The sequence below is a fragment of the Thermothelomyces heterothallicus genome (assembly GCF_042370625.1).
Source record: "Thermothelomyces heterothallicus CBS 202.75 unplaced genomic scaffold P884_scaffold_36, whole genome shotgun sequence".
NCBI classification, from domain to species: Eukaryota; Fungi; Ascomycota; class Sordariomycetes; order Sordariales; family Chaetomiaceae; genus Thermothelomyces; species Thermothelomyces heterothallicus.
Genome location: NW_027192597.1, coordinates 147,000 through 167,576, shown reverse-complemented (window position 1 = coordinate 167,576; position 20,577 = coordinate 147,000). Strand labels below are relative to the sequence as shown.

Here is a 20,577-nt window from a genome sequence, read left to right as displayed (position 1 = left end):
ATCTGGGCGGCGCTAGTTTTTACCCGCGGCCCCCCAAAAAGGCGACTCGACTAGGCGACTCCACATCAACATCATGTCTTCTCCGGCCGTACGTCTAGCCTTTCCCTGTCTTTCCGTCACCGTCTTGAGAACCCCCCAGCTGGACTCGCCTCGGCGTTTTGACTGGGCAACCCGCTATTCGCGACCGCGTCACGCCTCTCATCAGCGACCAATTCTCTTGTACAACTCAGGCGACGGAGCTAACATGTTCACCGCACAGAAGATGATCCGTCGAAAGAAGAATGTCAAGAAGGGAATTCAGTTCTGCCTGATGGTCTGCGGTGCCTCGGGCACTGGTGAGTCGCTGGCCCAAGCCCGCATCTACTCGAGACCTCAATTAATTGCCAACTGTGCTTTTTAGGCCGAACCACCTTTGTCAACACTCTCTGTGGCAAGACCGTCCTACCGCACAAGGACTGCGACGATCCTAGCGTCGCTCATGTCGAGGACGGCGTTAAAATCAAGCCCGTGACTGTCGGTACGCAATTCGCCTTCGGTCAGAATATGGTTGCTGGATGTGCCTAACGTGTCAACAGAGCTTGAGCTGGATGAGGAGGGCACGCGCATCTCCCTGACCATCGTCGACACTCCCGGCTTTGGTGACCAGATCGATAATGAGGCCAGGTAAGCATCTGTATGGTGGCCCACGCTTTCAGTTGCTTGATCGCTGACGTTGAGCTTTCAGCTTCTCGGAGATCGTTGGCTATCTGGAGAGGCAATACGATGACATTCTTGCCGAGGAATCGCGTATCAAGCGTAACCCTCGCTTCAGAGACAATCGTGTTCACGCCTTGCTCTACTTCATCGCGCCCACTGGACATGGGTAATTGCATCCGCCGCGCCTTTCTCTCAAGAACATGCTGACCCTGTCGCCAGCCTCCGCGAGCTCGACATTGAGCTGATGAAGCGCCTTGCTCCTCGCGTCAACGTGATTCCGGTGATTGGACGCGCCGATTCCCTTACCCCTTCTGAGCTGGCCGAGTCCAAGAAGCTCGTGATGGAGGATATCGAACACTACCGCATCCCCGTTTACAACTTCCCCTACGACATCGAGGAAGATGACGAGGACACCGTCGAGGAGAATGCCGAGCTTAGAGGGCTGATGCCGTTTGCCATTGTTGGATCGGAGGAGGTGGTTGAGATCGGTGGCCGCCAGGTGCGCGCCCGCCAATACCCGTGGGGTGTCGTCGAGGTCGACAACCCGCGCCATTCGGACTTCCTGGCCATCCGGTCCGCCCTGTTGCACAGCCATCTTGCCGACCTGAAGGAGATCACCCACGATTTCCTGTACGAGAACTATCGTACCGAGAAGCTTAGCAAGAGCGTTGAGGGCGGTGCTGGAGTGTACGTATTCCCTCGTATGGTGGGTATTTGCCAGTTGAACCATGCTAACCGGGTATCCAGCGACTCTTCCATGAACCCCGAGGATCTCGCCTCGCAGTCTGTCCGCCTCAAGGAGGAGCAGCTTCGGCGCGAGGAGGAGAAGCTCCGTGAGATTGAGCTCAAGGTCCAGCGGGAGATCAACGAGAAGCGCCAAGAGCTGCTGGCTCGTGAGTCTCAGCTGCGTGAGTTTGAAGCTCGGATGCAGCGCGAGGCGGCGGCTGCTGCTGCGGCGGCGGCGGCGTCTCAACAGCAGGCTGCTGCCAACCATGAGTCCAACGGCGCCGAGTAGCGCTCAAACCCCTTTTCCTCGATTACTCGGAGGCAGCGTGATATCCGGCCGCTGCTGCACCTATATGGCCGAAGTTCGACTGTTCTTAGGCGATCTCTCAGCGATCAGACCCAATCCTTCCGTGCAGGCGTTGGTGCTCCTGTTGTTTAGAGACAAGATTTTACCCGCTGTTTTTTGCGCATTTTCCAAGATATCCGCTGCTCTAGCTTATTACGGTGTGGGCAACAGCTGGAGACGACCGGCCCGGCGGTGCTGCGGTGCAATTCGAGAGTTGTGTGTTTGATGGACTTGTTATGGCGATCATTCCAATGGTTGTCATGATTACTTGGGTCCATGGTTCGGTTATCAAAGATGCTCGGCTTGTTTCGTGGTTCCCTTCGAAAGCTGGTGCCGAACCACGGAAGCTGGACTGGATGAGAAAAGGAGCTCAACACCTGACCAGACACTCTCTCTTTGCTCTCAGGAACATCTCGTCGGGTCATAGCTCCGCCAGTCCTTCACTTGACCTGCCTGTTTTTCTTAATTTCTACTATTGGACTTCTAATGCAGATATCAACTAAATTCATTTTTTCTGCTCGGATCCTCCTGCCTAAGCACCAAAGCCTTGGATTGTGAAATTGACCGAACGATCCCGGGAGCATGTTGGTAGGTTCTCGAAATGCGATATTATCGGTAAACATTCCAATTGCCAATCTTGGCCGTCGAACATATCATTGAACTTAGCAAAGTAGCTCCAAAGAGAAAATCATAGTAAACATGCGATGGTAGGTTCCACGACGGAACCCACGACAAAGTCATAGCGTACAAGGCAAAGCAGTCAAACTAACAAGCTGCTCAACCCAAACAACATCCTTCAATCCGAAAGAACCGAACTGATTCCCCCCAACCTAGAAAAAAATATTGCACAATACAACTCCAGCGTTAACAATGCCAACCAGGGGACGGTGAAGGCCACATCACTTGGCAGTTCCTCTCATCGCGTGCCCCATCAACCCGGTCGCACCTAGTTGTTGTTTTGGCTGTTGAGAATGCGGAGGATCGCCAGGAACAGGTTGATGATGTCGAGGTACAAGCTGATGGCGGCAGCAATTTCCTCCTCGATGTGGTGCTTGCGCAGGACGAGCTGGGTGTCGACCAGGATGTAGCCGCTGAAGACCAGGGCGATCAGGAGGCCGTAGACAAGCTCGCCGGTGCTGGAGTATGGCAGGAAGAAGGACATGAAGCCGAAGATGAGGAGACCCCAGAGCGCGCCGAACAGGTAGGGCATCCAGCTCGTGAAGTCGTACTTGGTCTGGCAGGCAAAGGCCGTCAGGAAGATGAAGATGCCGGCCGTGAGGAAGACAGCGTTGAGGACGACAGGCGCGCTGTAGAAGGATACGACCACGCTGATGGTGTAGGCCTCTAGGAGGGTGAAGGCCGACAGGAAGAGAAGGTTTGTCGGGTAGGAATGGCGCTTCCAGTAAGTAAGGAACATAAAGATCATGGAGCCGAAGAGCTGTGGTGGAAATTAGGGTTAGTAGATGCGCGCGTCAACAGGTATCACGGGAAGGGGGGGGGGGGGAGGAAGGATGGGACGCACCGAGCCCCAGACGATCCCGGGATGTGACTGGATCCAGGACTTGTACGCATCGCTCATGAAGCTGAGGGCGCTGACGACGCCAGTGGCGATGAGCTGGACGGTCAAGATCGTGTAGACCTTGCGGATGAACTGATTGCGAATCTCGATGGTCGCTTCGGCGACGGAGCCTCCGAACTGCGGGGACTGGTGTTAGCAACGCTGAGATGCAAGACAAACGCGGGACAACGGTATCGCGACGGCGCGCCTACCTTGAAGTCATCGGGAATATTGTCCTCGCTGCTGCGCGGGCCTCCAAAGAGTCGTTCCTGGTCCTGCGCGGAGCTATTCTCGGCCTGGTAGGACGGGGGCGGCTGCGTGTAGAGGTGCTCCGGGTCTTCCTGTGGAGCGGGCGTGTACTTGACGTTGGCCGACATGGTTGCTGATGGCTGCAAGAGAAATCGCAGGGAGCTCGGATCGTCTCGGTTATCACTCTGCCGTGGCTATTGATTTTGAAAGAATTGTCAACGCGCCGTCTCTGTCAAAAAAAGGGTTAAGAGAACGGATGGATGCTGCGATGACGCTAGTGATGGTTGCCCCAGAAGGTGCTGCTATTGGAGGTGGGGATGCCTGCTATCAATCAGGCTAGCAGGTGGCGGGCCTGTGACCACATTGTCTGCAGGTCCGAACGTTCCAGATTGAACGCTGGGTCCCTCAGCTCGAAGCTTTGGTGGTTCGATGCAGCAACCCAATGCACGGACACCTTCAGGGTTCGGGTTGAACTAGTTGTTCGTTGTGCGGTCTGCTGGCCTGCTGCAATTTGGACCCCCCCCCCTGACTTCCTCCATCCCGCAGAGATCCACTCGCGATTTCGAAGGGTCAAGTCGCGTCTCCGTGCGTCTCAACAGCGAATCGTGTTTCGGCAAAACGACTACCCACAGCAGTGCACCCGAGTCCCGCGAACCAACCAAGCAGTGGACGGAACGTCCCCTGAAGCTGACGGACGTTGGAAGGCATGCGCAAAACGAAGCCAGACGGCGAGCCAGCAACTTGAGCCTCGATTTGGCCTCGTGTGCGGCCTTCCTTCATCATCCTTTCGACAAACAACCGGTTACCAATGCGCAAGACCGCGGTTCAACGTTGAGCTAGCGCAGCCATGGCGGGCAACACGAATCGCTATTCGACCTACACGACGGCCTCGGTCGGCTCCGGAACCGACTCAAAATCCGGGGACAAAGGCGAGAAGAAGGAGCTATGGAACTCGATGCTGTCCTCGGTGGCCAGCGGGCGGCGGCTGCCGGAGAAGAATCTCATAGTGCTCGGCGGCTCCGTCGACTCGCAGCGCGAGTTCTTCGAGACGCTCTCCAGCAATGACCGCCGCGCACACGACCGCAACGCCTCGCGGGTGGCCCCCGTCGCAAACAGTTTCGCTTTGGGTTACACGTACTACGACGTCCTGGATGCGGACCAAGAAGACACCTTGGCACGCATTTCTCTCTACACTCTCACAAGCCCCTCTCCCGCCTTCGCCTCTCTACTTCAGCCGATCCTCACTCCCCAATCGATACCAAACACCCTGATCGTGATATTGCTCGATTGGTCTCAGCCGTGGAAGTGGATGCGACAGCTGCGGGAGTGGATCCTGCTCTTGAGGACCGTGCTGGTCTCCCTGAGCAACGAGTGCAAGGAGACCATGGAGGAGGTAATGCTGGCGTGGCGTGATCGGGGACGGGGCGGCGGAACAAATCTCGACGGCACCCCGGCCGTTCCTACGGGAGACAGTGAGATAGGCCTTCCCCTGGGGCCGGGAGAGTGGGAAGACGCGCTCGGGTTGCCCCTGTGCGTCGTCTGCCAGAATGTGAGGGCCTCCGATAGCCGCGCCAAGTTTCATTTCGTCAGTTAACAAATGTGCAGGCCGAGAAGATGGAGTACTTGGAAAAGACCCAGGGTTGGAAGGAGGAGGAGTTTGACACCGTCCTGCAGTTCATGCGAACGGTGCTATTGAGGCGTAAGCATGCCGCCACCCATCCGGTTTCGGATTCTGCTAACCTCGCTGTTAAAGACGGGGCTTCCTTGATCTACACCACCCCTTCCGTCCCCTCTCAGCTTCCGACACTCATCCATTCCAGCCTGGGGATACACTCTCTTCTCAAAAAGCAGCCTCTCAGACACAACGTCATCGACCGAGACAAGGTCGTCATACCGCCCAATTGGGACTCGTGGGGCAAGATTCGCGTCCTCCGGGACGGTTTCGATGTCGACCGCGTGAGCAACGGCTGGTCCATAGATCTTGACCAACCGTTCCCGCGCTCCCGGCAGAACGGCACTGAGGGCGGAGACGGAGAGTCCAATGGAGCCGACGAGCGCGAAGTTGCCGACCCCGACCCCGAGGGATCCACGGTCGCGCTGTATGAAGAATCCGTTCATGATCCCAGCATGGACGCGCTCCAGCTCGCAGGGCGCAACACCCACTCTACCGAGCTCGAGGTTGAGACGGTCGACACACAGACATTTCTCGCCCAGCAGCTCAAGGTCCTGGAGGCGTTCAAGCAAAAGAACGAGGAGGCCGCCCGGGAAGCGTCGCACCATAGACCCCACAAGAAGTTGGCGGACGACGACCACCTCGGGGACCACTCGGACGCCAAGACAGACGCGAGGGTCCTCGAGCACATCGGCCCCGTGCAGTTCAATATGGGCGGCATTCAGGTGGATGCCGACGATATGGTGCAGCGTCTGAAGGTGAGCCTACTTTTTTGCCGTCGAAGCCCTAACGCGCGCGCACACACTCTCCCTCCTTCTTTCTTTGCGGAAATGCTAACATCGCGTTTAGGAACGTCAAGCTCTCGGCTTGTCGTCTGAACCCGACAGCCCAACGGCCGAGGAAGCCGTGGACTCGACGCCCGCCATGAACACGGAGAACCTCCAGGCCTTCTTCCACGGCTTGATGAACAGGAGGGGAGCGTCGGCTAAGTGAACCCCATAGGAGGCGCTGAGTCCCACAATGAAACGAGGCTGTGGGACCACGCACCTGATTGAAGAGCCCGCCACGTCATGAGTCGACACAACTCACGGCTATCACATTTGTGGGCAGTTCCTGTGCTGACCCTCCTTCCTTTGTTATTGTATCGCTGCGTGTACATGGACAGAGGGATAGTAATCGTGTGGTGGTGTTGAGCGGAGATACGAGAAACACATTGAGAAATTGTAGACTAGATACCCCATTTGGAGAGTTAATCGAGAGAAAAGACGGCGTCGGGCATCACTTGTCAGCATCCCTACTCTCCTCATTGCAGCTAGTTTGCCTGTGATGCAGCCCTTATGGAGGGCCTATGGGAACTCTCTAAATTTCACCATTTGTTTTTATGCAGCCCTCCCTCCCATGTCTGATGCAAATCTCAAGAACGCCGGTATCATCAACGTAACACGAACTTTGCAGTTCCGGTCTTGGTCACTCCTCACGACCCGATCGATCCCCAATCGCCAACCCTTTCACCCTCTCCTCGAGCCCCGCTTCTGACGAACAGCTCTGTCCTTGCCCCCTTGCAGCGGTCTCCTTGGACTCCTCGTCCCCGACCAGGATCAAGACGGCGGCCTCGGCCCTTGGCGTGGTGTACCACCTCCGCAGGCCCTCCTCGTCCCCCTTCCTCAGCTCCACCTTCTTCACCCCCAGCCGCGCCGTGACGACCCCGGTCAGCAGGCTGACAAACAGCCACGGGTACTGCAGGATCTCGGCCTCGAAGGCGTTGACCGTCTCCCGCGCCTGGATGAGGTAGGCATCCACCCCCAGCAGCGTGCCCAGCCGGAACAGGTTCGACGCCGACACGGCGTTGGTCGAGGGCTGAGACTTGTCCATGCCGCTCTTGAGGCGGAGGATCGTTGGGCTGAGGGTCTCCGACTCGGTAGAGTAGAAGCCGCCTGAATGGGCGTGTCGCGGAGAGGGAGCGGTGTCGGTCGAAACGGGACCTGTTAGGGGTGCGTCGTAAAAAAGATTGGTCTGGGCGTCTGTATATTCCGAAAGGGGGACCGTCTGTTAGTGTTTAGTCTATGATTTGGAAGGGATGTTCCGTACCTTGCAGTTGTCTTGCCCAGTCAACCCACTCCTGCTCCAGGGTCGCGTTGTAGAGATCAAGAAGACCGTCGATCAGAAAGGCGTAGTCATCTGCGAAAGCGAGCACTTGACTTGGTCTCTCCCAGAAGAACCGATGTAGTGGGTTACGTTTGCTGTTGGCTCCATCCCACAAGTTCTCCTTGATGAAGGCGGCCGCATCTCTCGCGGCCTGGAGATACCTGTCCGCTCTTTCGCCTTCAAGCGACCGAAGAGCAGCCGCTGTCCTCGACAACGCCGAGATGACCATCCCGTTGGTGCTCACGACGATCTTCTCGTCCCTCGGTGGACGGGGACGCTCCTTTTCCCGGTGCGCACGAAGCTTCTCGCGCGCGACCGAGACAAGGTGTTTGATCTCGGATGGGGGGATGCCGAGCTGCTTCGACAGCTCGGCAGCACTCGCCTTAACCGAGAGGATATTCTGGTTGATGAACTCGTCGAACGGGTCCTGCTCTTGCGCCACGTTTCCGTCCTCCTGCACGTCCCAGTACGCCGCAGCAACCGTGCTCGCGTGGTCGTCGCTGGATCCGCCACCAACCACCTGGTCGAATTCCCTGCGCGTCCAAGTGTAGAACGCTCCTTCTCGCATATGCCGGTCGCCTTTGCGGTAGAAGGAATCTGCCGCCTCGCTCGACACGAAGCCGCCTCTGGCGACGCGCACAATTGGGCTCGTGAGGTAGTCGGCGAGCTCAAGGACCACGTCGGCGAACTCGTCGTCCAGCGCCGGCCCCTTGCCAGCGTCCCGTGGAAGCCCTAGCCAGGCGTCGAGAAAAACGCCCAACAGCAGCGCGTTCTCTCCGACCATCTTTTCAAAGTGCGGCATGCTCCAGTTGCTCGTGACACTGAACCGCATAAAGCCGGCGCCGACGTGGTCGCGCAGCGCGCCGTCCCGAATGCGCCGCAGCGTGCCCAGCGCCATCCTGACCGCGTTCTCGACCTCCTCGTCCCCGATGACATCACGTACCTCCCCCGGAAATTGGGCCAGGCGCAGCAGGAAGGACAGCCGGGCCGGGTTGGGGAACTTGGGCGTCCCGAAGCCGTAGTCTACCGGGTCAAACATCTTGGTGATCCTGGCGAGCGCCTCGTCGAGCTGGTCTAGATCCAGATCCCCGGGGTCCACGCTCACCGGGGCCGGACCCGCGCCGGCGCTCGCCACGGGGGTCGCAGAAACCGGGAGCGTGGCGCCGGCGCCAAAGGTCCCCTCCTGCGCGAAGTCCTGTAGTTTGTGCAGCATCTCGAACGCCTCTCGCCGGCACCGCTCCTCTTGCTCCACCCAGAACTTGTGTATCTTCTTGGCGATGGCCAGGAAGTCGCTGTACGACTCCTCGCCCGCCGAGTCGCGGGAGATGGCCCCCGTCCCGCTGCCCCCGCCGCCGCCGCCGCCGCCGCCACCACCACCTGCCGCCGATGCCGCGGCGCTGCTGTGTTCGGTTCCCGGGCCGGGCCAATATGTGCCGCCAAAGATGGGATACAGGTCCGGAGTGAGGAAGAGGTTGAGCGGCCAGCCGCCTGTCGCGTTGACGGCCTCGCTATAGTTCTGGTAGATCGTATCGAGGTCCGGGCGCTCCTCGCGGTCGACGAGAATGGGAATGAAGGAGTCGTTGAGAAGGGCAGCGACGGATGGGTTGGAGAAGGAGTCTTGGGTTGTCAGGTGGCAGACTGGTTGGAGTTTGGTCTGGTTAGATCGGGCACATGGAGAAAAAAGGTGGTGGCGCAGGCTGATGCGGGGACTCACAGTGGTCTGCTTGGAAGCCGATGTGCATGAAGATCGGCTTGTTTTCGGCCGTCGCCCTGGCGAGGGTCTCTGCATCGAGCGCCTGCCATGCTACGGGAGTATCGGCGTGGCGGCGGACATAAGGGCTATCGCTTTCGCCAGCCCGGTTCTGTAGCGGGGGGAAGGCGGGGCCGCTGATGCCGGCAGCACCACGTTCGAAGTGCTTCCGCTGCTGCCTCTGTTCAAGGTGTGCCCTCATCATCTTGTTGGTGCGTATCGGACACTATGGAGGGATGATCAGGACTCGGGAGCAAGCGAGGTGCCAGTTTGCCAAGTGTCTGCGTGGGCGACCCAACGCTGCGGGGTAGTTAATTAATCAGAGAGAGGCGAGAAGCGAAAAGTCGGGCAAAAAACTTGAACGTTTGCCGAAGGATCCGTTGTCAGCGAACAAATTCACTCGAGAAGGAAGAAGGAATGAAGGAGGGGTCGGTGTTATGGATAAGTTAGGAGGATGTTAAATTGACCGGGTTTGGGGAGGTTGCGGGCCAAGACGATAGGAGGGAGACATGCTTCTCCGGAGCCTTGAGCGTCATCAAAGTCGCTGGGCCAGGTCGAACAAGGCATGGTGCTTTGATGTGTCGGTTGGCGATTGACAGGGTATCCCCCACAACGAAGACGACGGGATTCCATGTAAATACTGCAGTATAACTGGTAGGTTACCCCGCCAAACTTTCGGAACAGGTGTTACTGATGTAGATTACGGATAGCTAAGGTATGTACGGATTGCTCACAGCATAATGTTACTGCGAAGCAAATCGATAGTTCCGTTGCCATGTGCTTGGAGCCTGGACTTGGGACCAGGGTTAGGGTTTGAACTTGGGGCTCAGACATGGAAATGCTTTTGGCCTGGTTGAAAACCACACGGCCCAGAGCCGCAAGAAATCCTTTCGACGACTGCAAAGGGGGAAAAGGGGGGAAGCGGGCATGTTTCCGCACCGGCACGACCAAGGCGAAAAGTGGTCTATATTTTGTACGGTACTGGATATTCGCAGCTGGTGTAGCTCTATGTGAAAACAATGCCCTAGACAATTTCGACAGCCGACCATCGGACGCAGTGAATGAACTGATGAACAAGAAATCAAGCGCTCAGGGAGGTACGGCATGCTTCTCCCTCCCGTTTAATCCCCAGAGAAAGAAACAGTAATCAAAGGAGATGGGATGTTGCCTCTCCTCTTCCATTGCGCCCCCTCTTCATCACCTTCAGATTCAGACCAGACGCCAGCACAACCCGAATCCAAACCCAAACGCCAATGCTAGCACGAGGAAACAACCGAAGTCAGGCATCTCTGCCTACACTCGAGAGCCAAAATACAAGCCAACGCCATACCCCAGCCGCAGTAGAACAAGTGTTAGAGAGAAGAGATGGCGCGGTTGTTGCTGTGTCGCTTGATCATAGACTCCCATGGGACAGGAGGCTGGTTCTTCGCCTTGCAGTCGCCGCAGAGTAGTTGTGGGACACTAGAGTTGGGAGATTCTGTCAGTCACACAATTGTATGAGGCCTTGGTGGAGAGCTCTGTGGCCCTGGAGAGACGTACTATTCATAATGTGTTATCTCGGGCGGGCATCGCTTGTGTGTCATGGTGTAGACATCGCACCATTCCGAGGCGATGAACCGTTGATGTCCGCAGAGATACTCCCGCTGGATGAAATTGCACATGTTCGAGAAAAGCTGTGATGAATGCACTGAGAATCCGGTAGCGGGCCCGAGGCGCGACGGCAAGGCGATGTTCGGAAAAAGAGCAGCACACTTGAATTGACGGGAAGTCTTTGAGAGGTAGAACGGAAGCCGGCCTGTTGGTCTTGTAGCGTAGGGAAGATAGATACCAGCTGTGATCGGCTTGCGAGGAAGGTCACTTTTTCAGGTAATCTTCAATTGCACCTAGCCGCCTGACTCAATTGCTCGATTTGTCGGGCTGCAGCGAGATGAGAACGAGGCGCCCACGAAGGATTAAGTTCGCGCCGACTTTGGCCCAGAAGTCTCCGATCGGGGAACGGAAGGCAATCCGGGAGTCCCAAGACGGCGACTTGGAACGGGCGGGTGTCCCCGGAGTACGGATTATGTCTGTACTGTACGTATGTAGGTACATCATATCCACCGAAGACGTTGGACAGGGGCTTGCTCCATACCATTCACACCAATCTTTTGCCGTACACAAGGCGCGCCATGAGGCGTGCGCATGCCCATGGGGTAAAGGTTCAGCTGACCGTGGCGAAGAGGAGAAAGTCGTAATTTGGGCCCTTGTCGCTAACTTTAGCGCAGTGGGCACTGATCCTTTTGGTGCCTTTTGCTTTTGGCGTATCCAGGTTGCCGGCCTGCCGGCTCCCCGGAACCAGAGACCTGGGAGCAGGAGGCGTTTCGTCGAAGTTGCCGTCGGGCAGCAGGCACGCCACCATACGGAGAGTATTAACTAACTACTCCGTACGTAGTAGTGTTTTACACCAGCTACCTAGGGAGCGCTGGCGAAGTGGAGTTGAACTTTCTGAAACGTGCAGGAGCCCCGACTCTAGTGTATATCAGGTCTCCAGCAGCTTTCACTCCGGCGCGCTGCCCCGCAGCTGTCTTCAGCAGGCTATTATTTCGAGCTACAGGACAACCAAACTTGGTCGATTCCATTGGTCTCGGAAAATAATCACGATCTGAGTCTTGGAACGTTGTTCAACCTCGCCACTGGAAAGTTCGCTGTGGGGGCAAGACATGTCACACACGGTGCTACGTTTGAAGAACAAGTCCCATGGAGCTTTTTTCAAAGAGACCGCAAGAAGGCAATGGCGTACGCTTTACGAGCGTTGCGCTGATCAAGATGTTTCCCAATTAGACATGATTATCGCAGCTCACGACAAACGAAACAAAAAGCAAGAGCGGATTGGATGATTTGTCAAGCAACGCAAGCCGAGGGTTTGCGCCTTTGCTTTTCCCAAGATGGCAGGAGCCTCCCGCTCTCTGGGGTTCTGGACCCCCACGAGACAAGGTTTGGAGAGAGTTGGTTCCCCGACGCCGCCCAATTGGGTGCTGTCAGTTGACCAGTGCTGCATTGATCGCCCTGAACCCCTGTGTGAGCTTGCAGCAAGCGAGGCCGACGCGAGATCACGCAGCAGAGATCCCTCAAGCGTTGGAGCAGCCGAAGAAAGGGGGGGGAAAAGCCCAGCTCGATAGCCAACGATCCATCCCAGCTGTCACTCTTGAACCTAACGTTATCCAAGTGGGCAAAGCTGTCATTTTATGAGTGAAACTGAGCCTAAAATTCGGACAGCGTTGAGGGAACTACGGAGAAGTGCACATTTCAGCACCAGCAATGCGACTTCCCTGCCCTCAACCAAAGCGACTATTTTTCTTTCCTCCATATCATTTGCTCTCTTCTCCTTTCCTACTCTTTTGCTTTGTTTTCTTTCCTTCCCTTTTCTTTTTCTTTTTCTTTTTCCTTATCTTTTCCTTTTCTAGTTATTCAAGTTAACGATAACTATTCACTACGGAGTATCCTGCACATACGTACTCCGTGGTGTGGTGCACACGCACAGCATGGGGCAAATCTCGTCCCTCCCACAACTAACCAGGTTTCACCATCGTCGTTATTTCTGGGTGCCGGAGCCGAGACATGGATATTACGATTAAGCAACTTGCAACACCACCTCCAAGCAACTTGGGACACCACTACCCTGCCCCTTTATACACCGCAGCAGCAGTAATCACAAATCATTGGCGGAAAAACGGCCAACCATGGCAGAAGCATCCGACATTGCACGCGAGCAGCTTGTTAGCCAACCGAATCCAGGGATGTCTTTTCCAACACTTCACGCTCTGAGCTCTCCCCTGTCGAAACCCTTCTCTTCATGCCTAGCCCAAGCCGCATAAGGGCTATATGCCCATAATTACGGAGTACAGCGTTGGTTTGTGCTATAGGGCATTGCCTTCCGCTGCTGCCCAGCTTGAAACGATACCCTTACCCACACCGGAAGACAAACTTTACGCGACCCAGGATGCCAGCAACCCTCTTTGCGACATCTCACCAATGTTCAACATGGCACGCGCTGGAAACACGTCCCTCGTGAATGGTCCAGAGTGGAGCTTGCCACGAGAGTTCTTCGGTGTCACGCCAACTCCCACCGGGACATCCGAATACCTACTGCCGATCTGGTCTACATGATCACGATCTATCCTACTCTGGTTCTCCCAAAGATCGGGTCTGGTTACGTCCAGTTCTTAGCTGGCCTGTTCTGCCCTTGTGTGTTAGGCAGCCTGACTTTCCCCACCCGTTGTCAATGCCACAGGGCCCCTGGCGGCGTGGTTGCAATGCCTCATGAGTGAAGCTCGACGCTGACAAGAAGCCTCCACATTGAGTTCTCCGGATATTGAGGTACTGGCACAGCAAGGATACTTCTCTTGCGAGTCTCTCGGCCCATTCTCATCAGATAGCAAGCTAGCCGGTCGATGGATTTAACACACTGCTGGGCGAAGTCACCACCGCCCGATATGCGGTTATTTCGTTGTCGACTGGACAATCATTTCTCACGCACCCTCGGAGACCAGTCCAGCATTATGTGATCGGCTTGATTGACTTGGGATACAAACAGAAAACTCGAGACATTGCGGGAAAAAAGGAAAGAGGAGGGGAATTTCAGGAAAAGGAGAAAGCGGACAATCCACTAGCAGGCGCCCAAGGACCTCCCAAGGCGATCAAGCGTCCCGCCCGGTTCAGGCCACTGCGTCTGCGCTTCGGATTACATCCGTTTTGGTTCTGCACCCGCCATCTTTGAGGAATGGAAGACAAGACCGATGAAACTGCCAGCCACGCGTCCCAAGGCCCAATGCAGTCGTATCTTCCGAGTGGAAACGGGTGATCACCACCATACCGCCCCTCCCAGGCCTCCCGGAACCAACGACCAGGTGGACTACCCTATCCGCCCACGACGCAGACGACTGGGGAGCACTTAGTTGCCGCACGAGCGCCACGCGATGTTGATCTGCTGGGTGAGGGCAACGGTGGCATCGTCGTCGGTGATAAGGCCGATGGCGGACGAGTTGGTGCTGGTGAGGGCGATGCGGTTGTTGATGTTGAGGATGCCATTGGCGCCGCACGGCGAGAAGATGTAGCTGGCCGTCGGGATCTGGTCCGTCTTGGTGTACACCTGGCCCTGCTCCCAAATGCCGCCGCCCGTGATGGACGTCTGCGTCGTCGTCGTGGCCGACGCGTCCTGACTGAAGTAGTACGTGCTGTAGAACGTTCCCGTCACGCCCGTTTCGAGCTGCGCGTAGCCGTGGTACGTGCTCTCGAGCACGGCAAACTGGAAGCCGCTGGGGTACTACGTGGGAGGCGAGACAGGTCAGCATCGCGTTTTTGGGCCGCCGTCTCTCGAGAGGAGATACTGGTCGGCTGCTGCCACCTACCTGGAGGTTCAAGTGGAGCTGGCAGTTCTTGCTTCTCTCAGTGGGGTTGAAGCCAGGCCCGATGTAGGTCTGGAACGCGTCGAAGCCGAAAGTGATGACCTGTACGGGGTTGTCAGTGTCTGGTAGATCGAACCCTGGAAGGCAAGGGAGACGCACGGTCTTGTCGGGGGAGATGCTGGTGGACACCGTTCCCTGGGGACATCCGTTGCCAGAGAAGCTGGCCGAGACGATTTGGATCTCCTTGGGGTCCGGAGCATCGGCCCAGCCATCATTGCCAACGACCGGAGCGATGGGGCTGGCGGCGACGAGCGCGGGAAGGAGGAACGTGATGGAACGCATTTTGGCTCACTTGGAGGAACGAAACCGGGTTGTTCAAGACCTGAGGATGCTTTGGGGGAGCTTGAGAGTGCGGATAGGTGCTGTGCTGGTGCTGGAAGAAGGAGAGAAGACGGCGTTGTCGATAACGATGATCGGTCTTTATATCCCTTCCTCGCACCTCAGCTCTGGCAACCAGACTCACTTCGTGCTCCCCTCGCCAACCCCGCCTCCTCCCACGTTCCGTTCACATTGCGACACAGACGGCAGCTCTCCCGGCCACGGAGGGAATGTTGCGCGCGTCGAGGTCGTCCTTGGCGCCCCAGGTCTGACTTCGTTAATTTGCATATCCAGATTGATTCATCCGCCTTATGGGGTCCAGTGGCCTGCGCTGACGTCCCTGCCTCCGTCCTTGCGGAGGCCGCTAGAGCCTGTTTCCGGAACGTAAACAATCCCGTCGTCTTTGGTGGCTATTCCGGGCCCCGAGGTCGTTCTCGCACGTTCGTTAGGCTGTGGTAGTTCGGTGGTTCGCGACAAGCCGAATTTGCGGATGAAGTGAGGATAAATGAAACAGATATTAAGACGGGACGCACAGCTCTTATGGGCTCGCCTCACAGCGTGTCATCGACCCGACCTAGCCCGCGTCGAGACCCAAGTCGGTTCATGTCGGTTCGGTTTCGCGGCCTGGTCGCTGACAAAAACCCCGTTCATTTCATGAAGCTGATTCTTTTTATAGAAACCGTCTCTAAACTTTGCCTTGTCGACATCGCCGCCCGCCGGATCGGGGGCCAATCCCTGAACCTTGGAGTCTCGGGTTTGCCTGGCGGTGAGCTGCACGTTGCATCGCGCCGAGTTCCGGATCCGGCCACGGGAGGCGCCGGGCTTATAGACTAGATGTGGTCTCGAGTCTGCGTGGTAATGGCAGGGCGAGTCGAAGGTGCAAAAAAGCCCATCGATCTTCCCTGAGCCGCTCAGACCCGGCATAGTGGGCAGAGGCGACATCCAACACATCGACGGGGAAATTCCCGTGCTGATCTGTTCCTGCGACCCGGACCTGGCGGCCCGCGTTAAGCCGTCCCAGGCTCTCGACGCCACCGTGCTACACAGAGACTCACCTGGCTCCGTCAAAGGTACTATTTTTGTGGCGGCGCAAGGGGCTGGTTGATTAAGCTTAATTGAGGATCCACCGGGAACGTTCCTTGCATGGCAAACAAGGCGAGTCTGAGTCGTGGCATGGTTGCATCTTTGCTGCGTCGGGGTCAGCTGGGAACGCAAGTCAGCTGATACAACTGCATGAGGGCCCCAGAGGTCCTGCTCACCCTACCTCCGCGTCCGCCGGCAACGGCAACTCGCCATACGCCCTCGCGACTAGTTTGGATTAGCTGTGGACGTCACCATCCCTCTCATAGGCACCATCACAATCGACGGTTTTGCCACAAGAACGGCGTTTGCCCGCTGCACCCTGGGCTTGCCCCTCAATAGCTTGCACCAACTTTCGCTCAACCATGGTTCTGTCATGCCGTTCTTGCCATACGGTGGAGTAATGGGGATAGCTCGTCGAGCTGCCAGTCGCTGCCCGGAGCGTCCCTCAGCCTGCACTGCATGCATGTACGAGGTAAGACACACACCACTCCATTTAACGTGATACCCGCCACTTCGGCTTCCTGTCAGAGAAGTCCGGTTATTCATAACGCCTCATTTTCCAGAGCTTTCTAGGGCTGCTTGGCTTGTGCAATTCTCCCCTCGATTGCGGAACTCCGGGTCTGAATCTCGGGATTAGATCCAGACAATGCCCCTGGCCCACAGTCAGCAGGATCAGGTTCGATGTAACGTCGACCAACCGGGAACGGTCCTTCGTGGCATGCAACAGAACCTCGGACGAATAAGTCCCGTTCAGGAACAGTCAATGAATAATTGCTGGCCAAAAAAAAAAAAAAAAAAATGAAGCCGACTCAAGTACCAGCCATCAGGGTCCTTCATTTACTCCACAACCAACACCGCTGGGGGAAAAACAATCCCAATACGGTAACCCATGTTTGGTGCCGGGCTAGAATCCGGGGCTGAGCTCCCATCCCAATAAATTCCCTCTCTCATAACCATGGAAACTCCATATTGCAGTTGCAAGTGGAAGTTGCAGTCCTCTCAGCCACCTGCACGGTACCGCTCTTGCTGCTCCACGCACGAGGGGGAGGCAGTTGGCGCGCATCGTACCGAGGGGTCGTCTACGAACTTTCGTGGCTGATCTTGCTCAAGGACCCTCTCGTCATGGTAATCTCCATGGACAGCCCTCTCACCACTGGTGCACCCACCGGTATCACAAGGATAAGAATAGCAACAGGGTATATTGTAATCCGTATATATTGTGCGACGCCAGTCGGCGAAGCAACAAAACCGGGCTCGATGAGAAGAGTGAGCCGTTGGATGGCATGCAGCGGTGCGTCATGTGTAGGCACCTATTTACCTACCCGCTTGCTGTCTCTCTCCTCCACCACCATGTGTGTGCAGTACGGATCCACGGGCATGAGAGCACTGGATCGAAAGTGTCGTTCGCCCGCACCAGAACGGTCATGTTCTGGACCCTGGACCTGGTAACTACACATGTGCTCATGTTTCTCCACGGGCAGGACCCCGTTCCGGATAGTTACCAGGCCGAGGAGCAGCGGGTGTGAGGCGAGCTGCTAACCGTAAGGGGATGAGACCCCGGGGGCGCGACCGGAACGCCGGAAGACACAAGGGACCACTGCCCAAGACTGACCGTCTTGGGGATCATTGACCGCGCATCAGATCGGATTACGGAAACCGCCATGCCGTCTGCTGCACCCATGATCGACATGATCCTCCCGCCAAGAACCACGGGGAGGGCGTAAAGGGGCGGGGGGGGGGGGGGGGGGGGGGGGGGGGGGGGGGGGGGGGGGGGGGGGGGGGAGGGCCCCATCCCAAAAGACTGGTACCGCACGGCGCATGAAGCATCGAGGGAATGGATGCGGAAATGCGGAGAAGCAAAGGGGTTATACAGCGATACGACAACCCCTTAACCACCCTCCTTCTCCGCTCCCCTCTTCCACTTGTTTTGTCTGATCTATCGTCGGGCGGAGGCTGAAGAGGTGAGAGAGAGTTAACGTAACAGACAGACCATGGGAGACGCTGCGGAAGCGGCGTGACTTGACAAACGCAAATGCATTTTCCCCGCGCAAAGACGGCGCAGCAGACACAAATGCATGCCGCCTGAAGCAAGTGCTTTGCAATAATAAGTATGTTGTACATACATCTCTCAACAGAGCACGCTACATGATCAACTTTTCCCATCCTCATTGACTTCCCCATCTCCTGGCCCCAGATGACCCAACCCCTTACTGCTTCTCAACCTCCTTGAGGATACCAGCCAGGTTGATGCTCTTGGGCCGCTCGATTGGCAGGCCAAGGGCCCGATCCCAGATCAGCTGGGCCAGGGGACCCAAGCCGCGGCTCACGCCAAAGGTGGCAGTGTAGTAGAGGGTCTCGTGGAAGCCGTAGTGGTGGAACAGGACGCCGGAGCTGCTGTCGACGTTGGGGTAGGGGTTCTTTGTCTTGCCGTGCTTCTTGAGCACCTCGGGCGCGATGCGGCTGTTGGTCTGGACCAGCTTGAAGACCGGGTCGCGGGCAATCTCCGGGCGCGCGGCGGCGTAGTCCATGAGGGCCTCGAAGCGCGGGTCGGGCTTGCGCAGGACGGCGTGGCCGTAGCCGGGAACGACGCGTCCCGAGTTGAGAGTCGCCCAGAGGTAGTCCTGGACGTCTTGGTCGGTGTAGGACTCCGGAATGGCTTCCTTCATCTGGAGGATCCAGCGAAGGACTTCCTGGGCGGCGAGGCTGTGTGGGAGGTATGTTAGTTAGTGTTTCCGTCTTGTCCACAGAGAGGGCGAGCCGGGTCTGGGGATTTGGCCGGGGGGGGGGGGTGGGGGGGGAGCATACCCGTGCAGCGGCCCGGCCAGACCCTGCAGACCGGCGCTGTAGCTGAGGAAGGGGTCGCTCAGAGCGCTACCCACGAGATGTGTCGTGTGGGCCGAGACGTTGCCGCCCTCGTGGTCGCCGTGCAGGGCAAGGTACAGGCGCAGGAGGTCCTGGAAGTTCTCGTTCTCCGGGCCGCCCTTGCCGAGCATGGCGGCGAAGTTGTAGGACCAGTCCTGCTCGAGATCGATCTCGGCAGGCAGCGGGCCGCCGCCGCGGTAGGAGTTCTGGTAGATCTTGGCGGCAATGGTGGGCAGCTTGGCGAGCAGCGAAATGCAGTCGTCAAAGGTCGGCTCCCAGTAGTCGGCCTTGCTGAGGCCCTTCTCGTAGGCCTTGGCGAACTTGGAGGTGTAGTTGAGGGCCGAGACGGCAATGGCAAACTGGGTCATGGGGTGCAGGTCGCGCGGGAAGTTGTCGAGCATCTTGTTGACGAAGTCGGGCAGCTGACCCTGCTCGGCAAGCTCGCGTGAGAACTGGCGGACCTGGTTGACCGAGGGCACCTTGCCGGTCAGGAGCAGCCAGAACATGGCCTCGGGCAACATCTCGGTGCCCGTCTTGCCCTTGGGCAGCTCCTTCTGGCAGTCCTTGATGGTGCGCCCGTGGAAGCGGATGCCCTCGTTGGCGTCGAGGACGGAGCCCTCCCAAACCATGGCCTTGAGCCCGCGCATGCCGCCAATGGTGTTCTCGACCTTGACCTCGCCGATGACCTTAGACCCGTGGGCCTTGACCTTCTTGAGCAGCTCACGCTTCTCGGGGATAACCTCCTTGAGCGTCGTCTTAAGGTCAGGCTCGGCGGTCGCGTATGACCGGCGCGCATGGCAAACGGGAGTCACAAAGGGCTGCTGGCAGTCAGCGATTGCTATCCTCTCGACGTTTTCCTCTCGATCGGCCAAGAAAAACGGGGGAATGAGGAGAAAATCCAGGGCATCACTATATTCGTCTGGCTTACCCGCAGAGCCCCGGTCAGGGCGCGCCGTCCCGTCCTCAGATTCAATGCCATTGTGTGATGTTATGGTATTCCTCCTGCCACGAAATGCGGACTTGATGATCGAGAGAGATTTGGCCGGTTCCCAATTTATTGACTCGGGTTCTGGCTGCGGCGTGCAAGTTGCCGAGCTATCCTTGTTGCGGGCGGCTTCGCGAACGTGACAAGCGATCGCGGGTTAGAAGGCGTACTTGTCTTACGACAGCTTTCGAATTCTCTATAATCGGGAAAAACAATTGAATTCAAATTCTCGAGTGATCGGAGAGTTTTAATTGTCTCAGCGAATGCCCCTTCTTTTGCATGTGCAACTGCAGCCGGGGGCCTCTTTGATTCGCCGACCCCAGCCCTCCGCACGTCAACGCATCCCCAGCTCAGCCGAGGAAAGCCGCCGGTGCCCCGCATGGGCTGCCGTTCCCCGGACAAACGGTTCTGGGGAACAACCCATTGGCCAATGGAGCTGGGGCAGCATCCCTCGGCTTTTGCGGCTCGCCACTCAAGCCGACCGCTCCCCATCCCCGACCTTTTGAAAGGAGGACGGATTTCACTACGGCTGCCCTGACTCCACAGCAAAGCCCGAGAAGGCAGTATAATTATACTGTAATGTGTGTGTGCGAGCCGTGCCCAAGTGTTAACTGCTGGTTTTTATTGAGCCATCAAAACAAGTTGATCAATCTGCAGCGTATCTCTCTTGGCCAAGGTACGGATCTCGTTTATCGTGTATATAGGTGACCTGACCAAACCCCTTGTACTTGAGCTGACCAAAC

At 57.1% G+C, this 20,577-nt stretch overlaps 10 protein-coding genes across 10 annotated transcripts; 3 read left to right on the top strand and 7 right to left on the bottom strand.

Moving 5' to 3' along the window:
• Nucleotides 1-244: 244 nt before the first annotated feature.
• On the top strand, nt 245-1,711 carry P884DRAFT_273103 (Septin-domain-containing protein; the record flags this gene model as incomplete). Its single annotated transcript, XM_069442566.1, has 6 exons — nt 245-335; nt 401-517; nt 576-663; nt 725-862; nt 916-1,383; nt 1,444-1,711. 6 exons carry the CDS (start codon nt 245-247, stop codon nt 1,709-1,711), a joined length of 1,170 nt encoding a protein of 389 aa, XP_069293771.1.
• Nucleotides 1,712-2,293: 582 nt separating this feature from the next.
• On the bottom strand, nt 2,294-3,895 carry P884DRAFT_251562 (inhibitor of apoptosis-promoting Bax1-domain-containing protein). Its single transcript, XM_069440695.1, has 3 exons — nt 3,539-3,895; nt 3,291-3,464; nt 2,294-3,206 (listed from the first exon to the last, which is right to left on the bottom strand). Exons 1-3 carry the CDS (start codon nt 3,701-3,703, stop codon nt 2,715-2,717), a joined length of 831 nt encoding a protein of 276 aa, XP_069293770.1. The 5' UTR covers nt 3,704-3,895; the 3' UTR covers nt 2,294-2,714.
• A 527-nt stretch (nt 3,896-4,422) lies between these two features.
• Nucleotides 4,423-6,240, top strand: P884DRAFT_211482 (dynein light intermediate chain-domain-containing protein; the record flags this gene model as incomplete). The annotated part of the gene is made up of 4 exons (XM_069439094.1): nt 4,423-5,124; nt 5,181-5,274; nt 5,329-6,005; nt 6,097-6,240. 4 exons carry the CDS (start codon nt 4,423-4,425, stop codon nt 6,238-6,240), a joined length of 1,617 nt encoding a protein of 538 aa, XP_069293769.1.
• Nucleotides 6,241-6,523: 283 nt separating this feature from the next.
• Nucleotides 6,524-9,728, bottom strand: P884DRAFT_332681 (uncharacterized protein). Its single transcript, XM_069445804.1, has 3 exons — nt 9,107-9,728; nt 7,336-9,030; nt 6,524-7,268 (listed from the first exon to the last, which is right to left on the bottom strand). The coding sequence occupies exons 1-3, from the start codon at nt 9,345-9,347 to the stop codon at nt 6,715-6,717; spliced, it is 2,490 nt and encodes an 829-aa protein (XP_069293768.1). The 5' UTR covers nt 9,348-9,728; the 3' UTR covers nt 6,524-6,714.
• A 766-nt stretch (nt 9,729-10,494) lies between these two features.
• Nucleotides 10,495-10,803, bottom strand: P884DRAFT_280879 (uncharacterized protein; the record flags this gene model as incomplete). Its single annotated transcript, XM_069443487.1, has 2 exons — nt 10,495-10,603; nt 10,682-10,803. The coding sequence occupies 2 exons, from the start codon at nt 10,801-10,803 to the stop codon at nt 10,495-10,497; spliced, it is 231 nt and encodes a 76-aa protein (XP_069293767.1).
• Nucleotides 10,804-14,072: 3,269 nt separating this feature from the next.
• On the bottom strand, nt 14,073-14,868 carry P884DRAFT_280878 (uncharacterized protein; the record flags this gene model as incomplete). Its single annotated transcript, XM_069443486.1, has 3 exons — nt 14,073-14,444; nt 14,530-14,628; nt 14,686-14,868. 3 exons carry the CDS (start codon nt 14,866-14,868, stop codon nt 14,073-14,075), a joined length of 654 nt encoding a protein of 217 aa, XP_069293766.1.
• Nucleotides 14,869-15,213: 345 nt separating this feature from the next.
• On the bottom strand, nt 15,214-16,079 carry P884DRAFT_273098 (uncharacterized protein; the record flags this gene model as incomplete). The annotated part of the gene is made up of 4 exons (XM_069442565.1): nt 15,214-15,354; nt 15,496-15,898; nt 15,960-15,977; nt 16,039-16,079. 4 exons carry the CDS (start codon nt 16,077-16,079, stop codon nt 15,214-15,216), a joined length of 603 nt encoding a protein of 200 aa, XP_069293765.1.
• A 688-nt stretch (nt 16,080-16,767) lies between these two features.
• Nucleotides 16,768-17,060, bottom strand: P884DRAFT_264756 (uncharacterized protein). The gene has a single exon (XM_069441877.1). The coding sequence runs from the start codon at nt 17,048-17,050 to the stop codon at nt 16,892-16,894; it is 159 nt and encodes a 52-aa protein (XP_069293764.1). The 5' UTR covers nt 17,051-17,060; the 3' UTR covers nt 16,768-16,891.
• A 179-nt stretch (nt 17,061-17,239) lies between these two features.
• On the top strand, nt 17,240-17,545 carry P884DRAFT_89746 (uncharacterized protein). Its single transcript, XM_069446152.1, has one exon. It carries the CDS (start codon nt 17,271-17,273, stop codon nt 17,511-17,513), a length of 243 nt encoding a protein of 80 aa, XP_069293763.1. The 5' UTR covers nt 17,240-17,270; the 3' UTR covers nt 17,514-17,545.
• A 649-nt stretch (nt 17,546-18,194) lies between these two features.
• On the bottom strand, nt 18,195-19,828 carry P884DRAFT_211476 (citrate synthase-like protein; the record flags this gene model as incomplete). Its single annotated transcript, XM_069439092.1, has 3 exons — nt 18,195-18,690; nt 18,793-19,667; nt 19,778-19,828. The coding sequence occupies 3 exons, from the start codon at nt 19,826-19,828 to the stop codon at nt 18,195-18,197; spliced, it is 1,422 nt and encodes a 473-aa protein (XP_069293762.1).
• Nucleotides 19,829-20,577: the final 749 nt, after the last annotated feature.

What these genes read in the sequence shown, in the direction of transcription:
- P884DRAFT_251562 (XM_069440695.1), bottom strand. Translation starts at nt 3,703, where the DNA reads ATGTCGGCCAACGTCAAGTACACGCCCGCTCCACAGGAAGACCCGGAG. An exon ending in ATATTCCCGATGACTTCAAG is followed by an intron (nt 3,465 to 3,538) that starts GTAGGCGCGCCG and finishes CAGTCCCCGCAG; the next exon opens with TTCGGAGGCTCCGTCGCCGA. An exon ending in CCGGGATCGTCTGGGGCTCG is followed by an intron (nt 3,207 to 3,290) that starts GTGCGTCCCATC and finishes TTTCCACCACAG; the next exon opens with CTCTTCGGCTCCATGATCTT.
- P884DRAFT_332681 (XM_069445804.1), bottom strand. Translation starts at nt 9,347, where the DNA reads ATGATGAGGGCACACCTTGAACAGAGGCAGCAGCGGAAGCACTTCGAA. An exon ending in CGGCTTCCAAGCAGACCACT is followed by an intron (nt 9,031 to 9,106) that starts GTGAGTCCCCGC and finishes AACTCCAACCAG; the next exon opens with TCTGCCACCTGACAACCCAA. An exon ending in CTGGGCAAGACAACTGCAAG is followed by an intron (nt 7,269 to 7,335) that starts GTACGGAACATC and finishes CGGAATATACAG; the next exon opens with ACGCCCAGACCAATCTTTTT.
- P884DRAFT_264756 (XM_069441877.1), bottom strand. Translation starts at nt 17,050, where the DNA reads ATGCGCGCCAACTGCCTCCCCCTCGTGCGTGGAGCAGCAAGAGCGGTA.
- P884DRAFT_89746 (XM_069446152.1), top strand. Translation starts at nt 17,271, where the DNA reads ATGCAGCGGTGCGTCATGTGTAGGCACCTATTTACCTACCCGCTTGCT.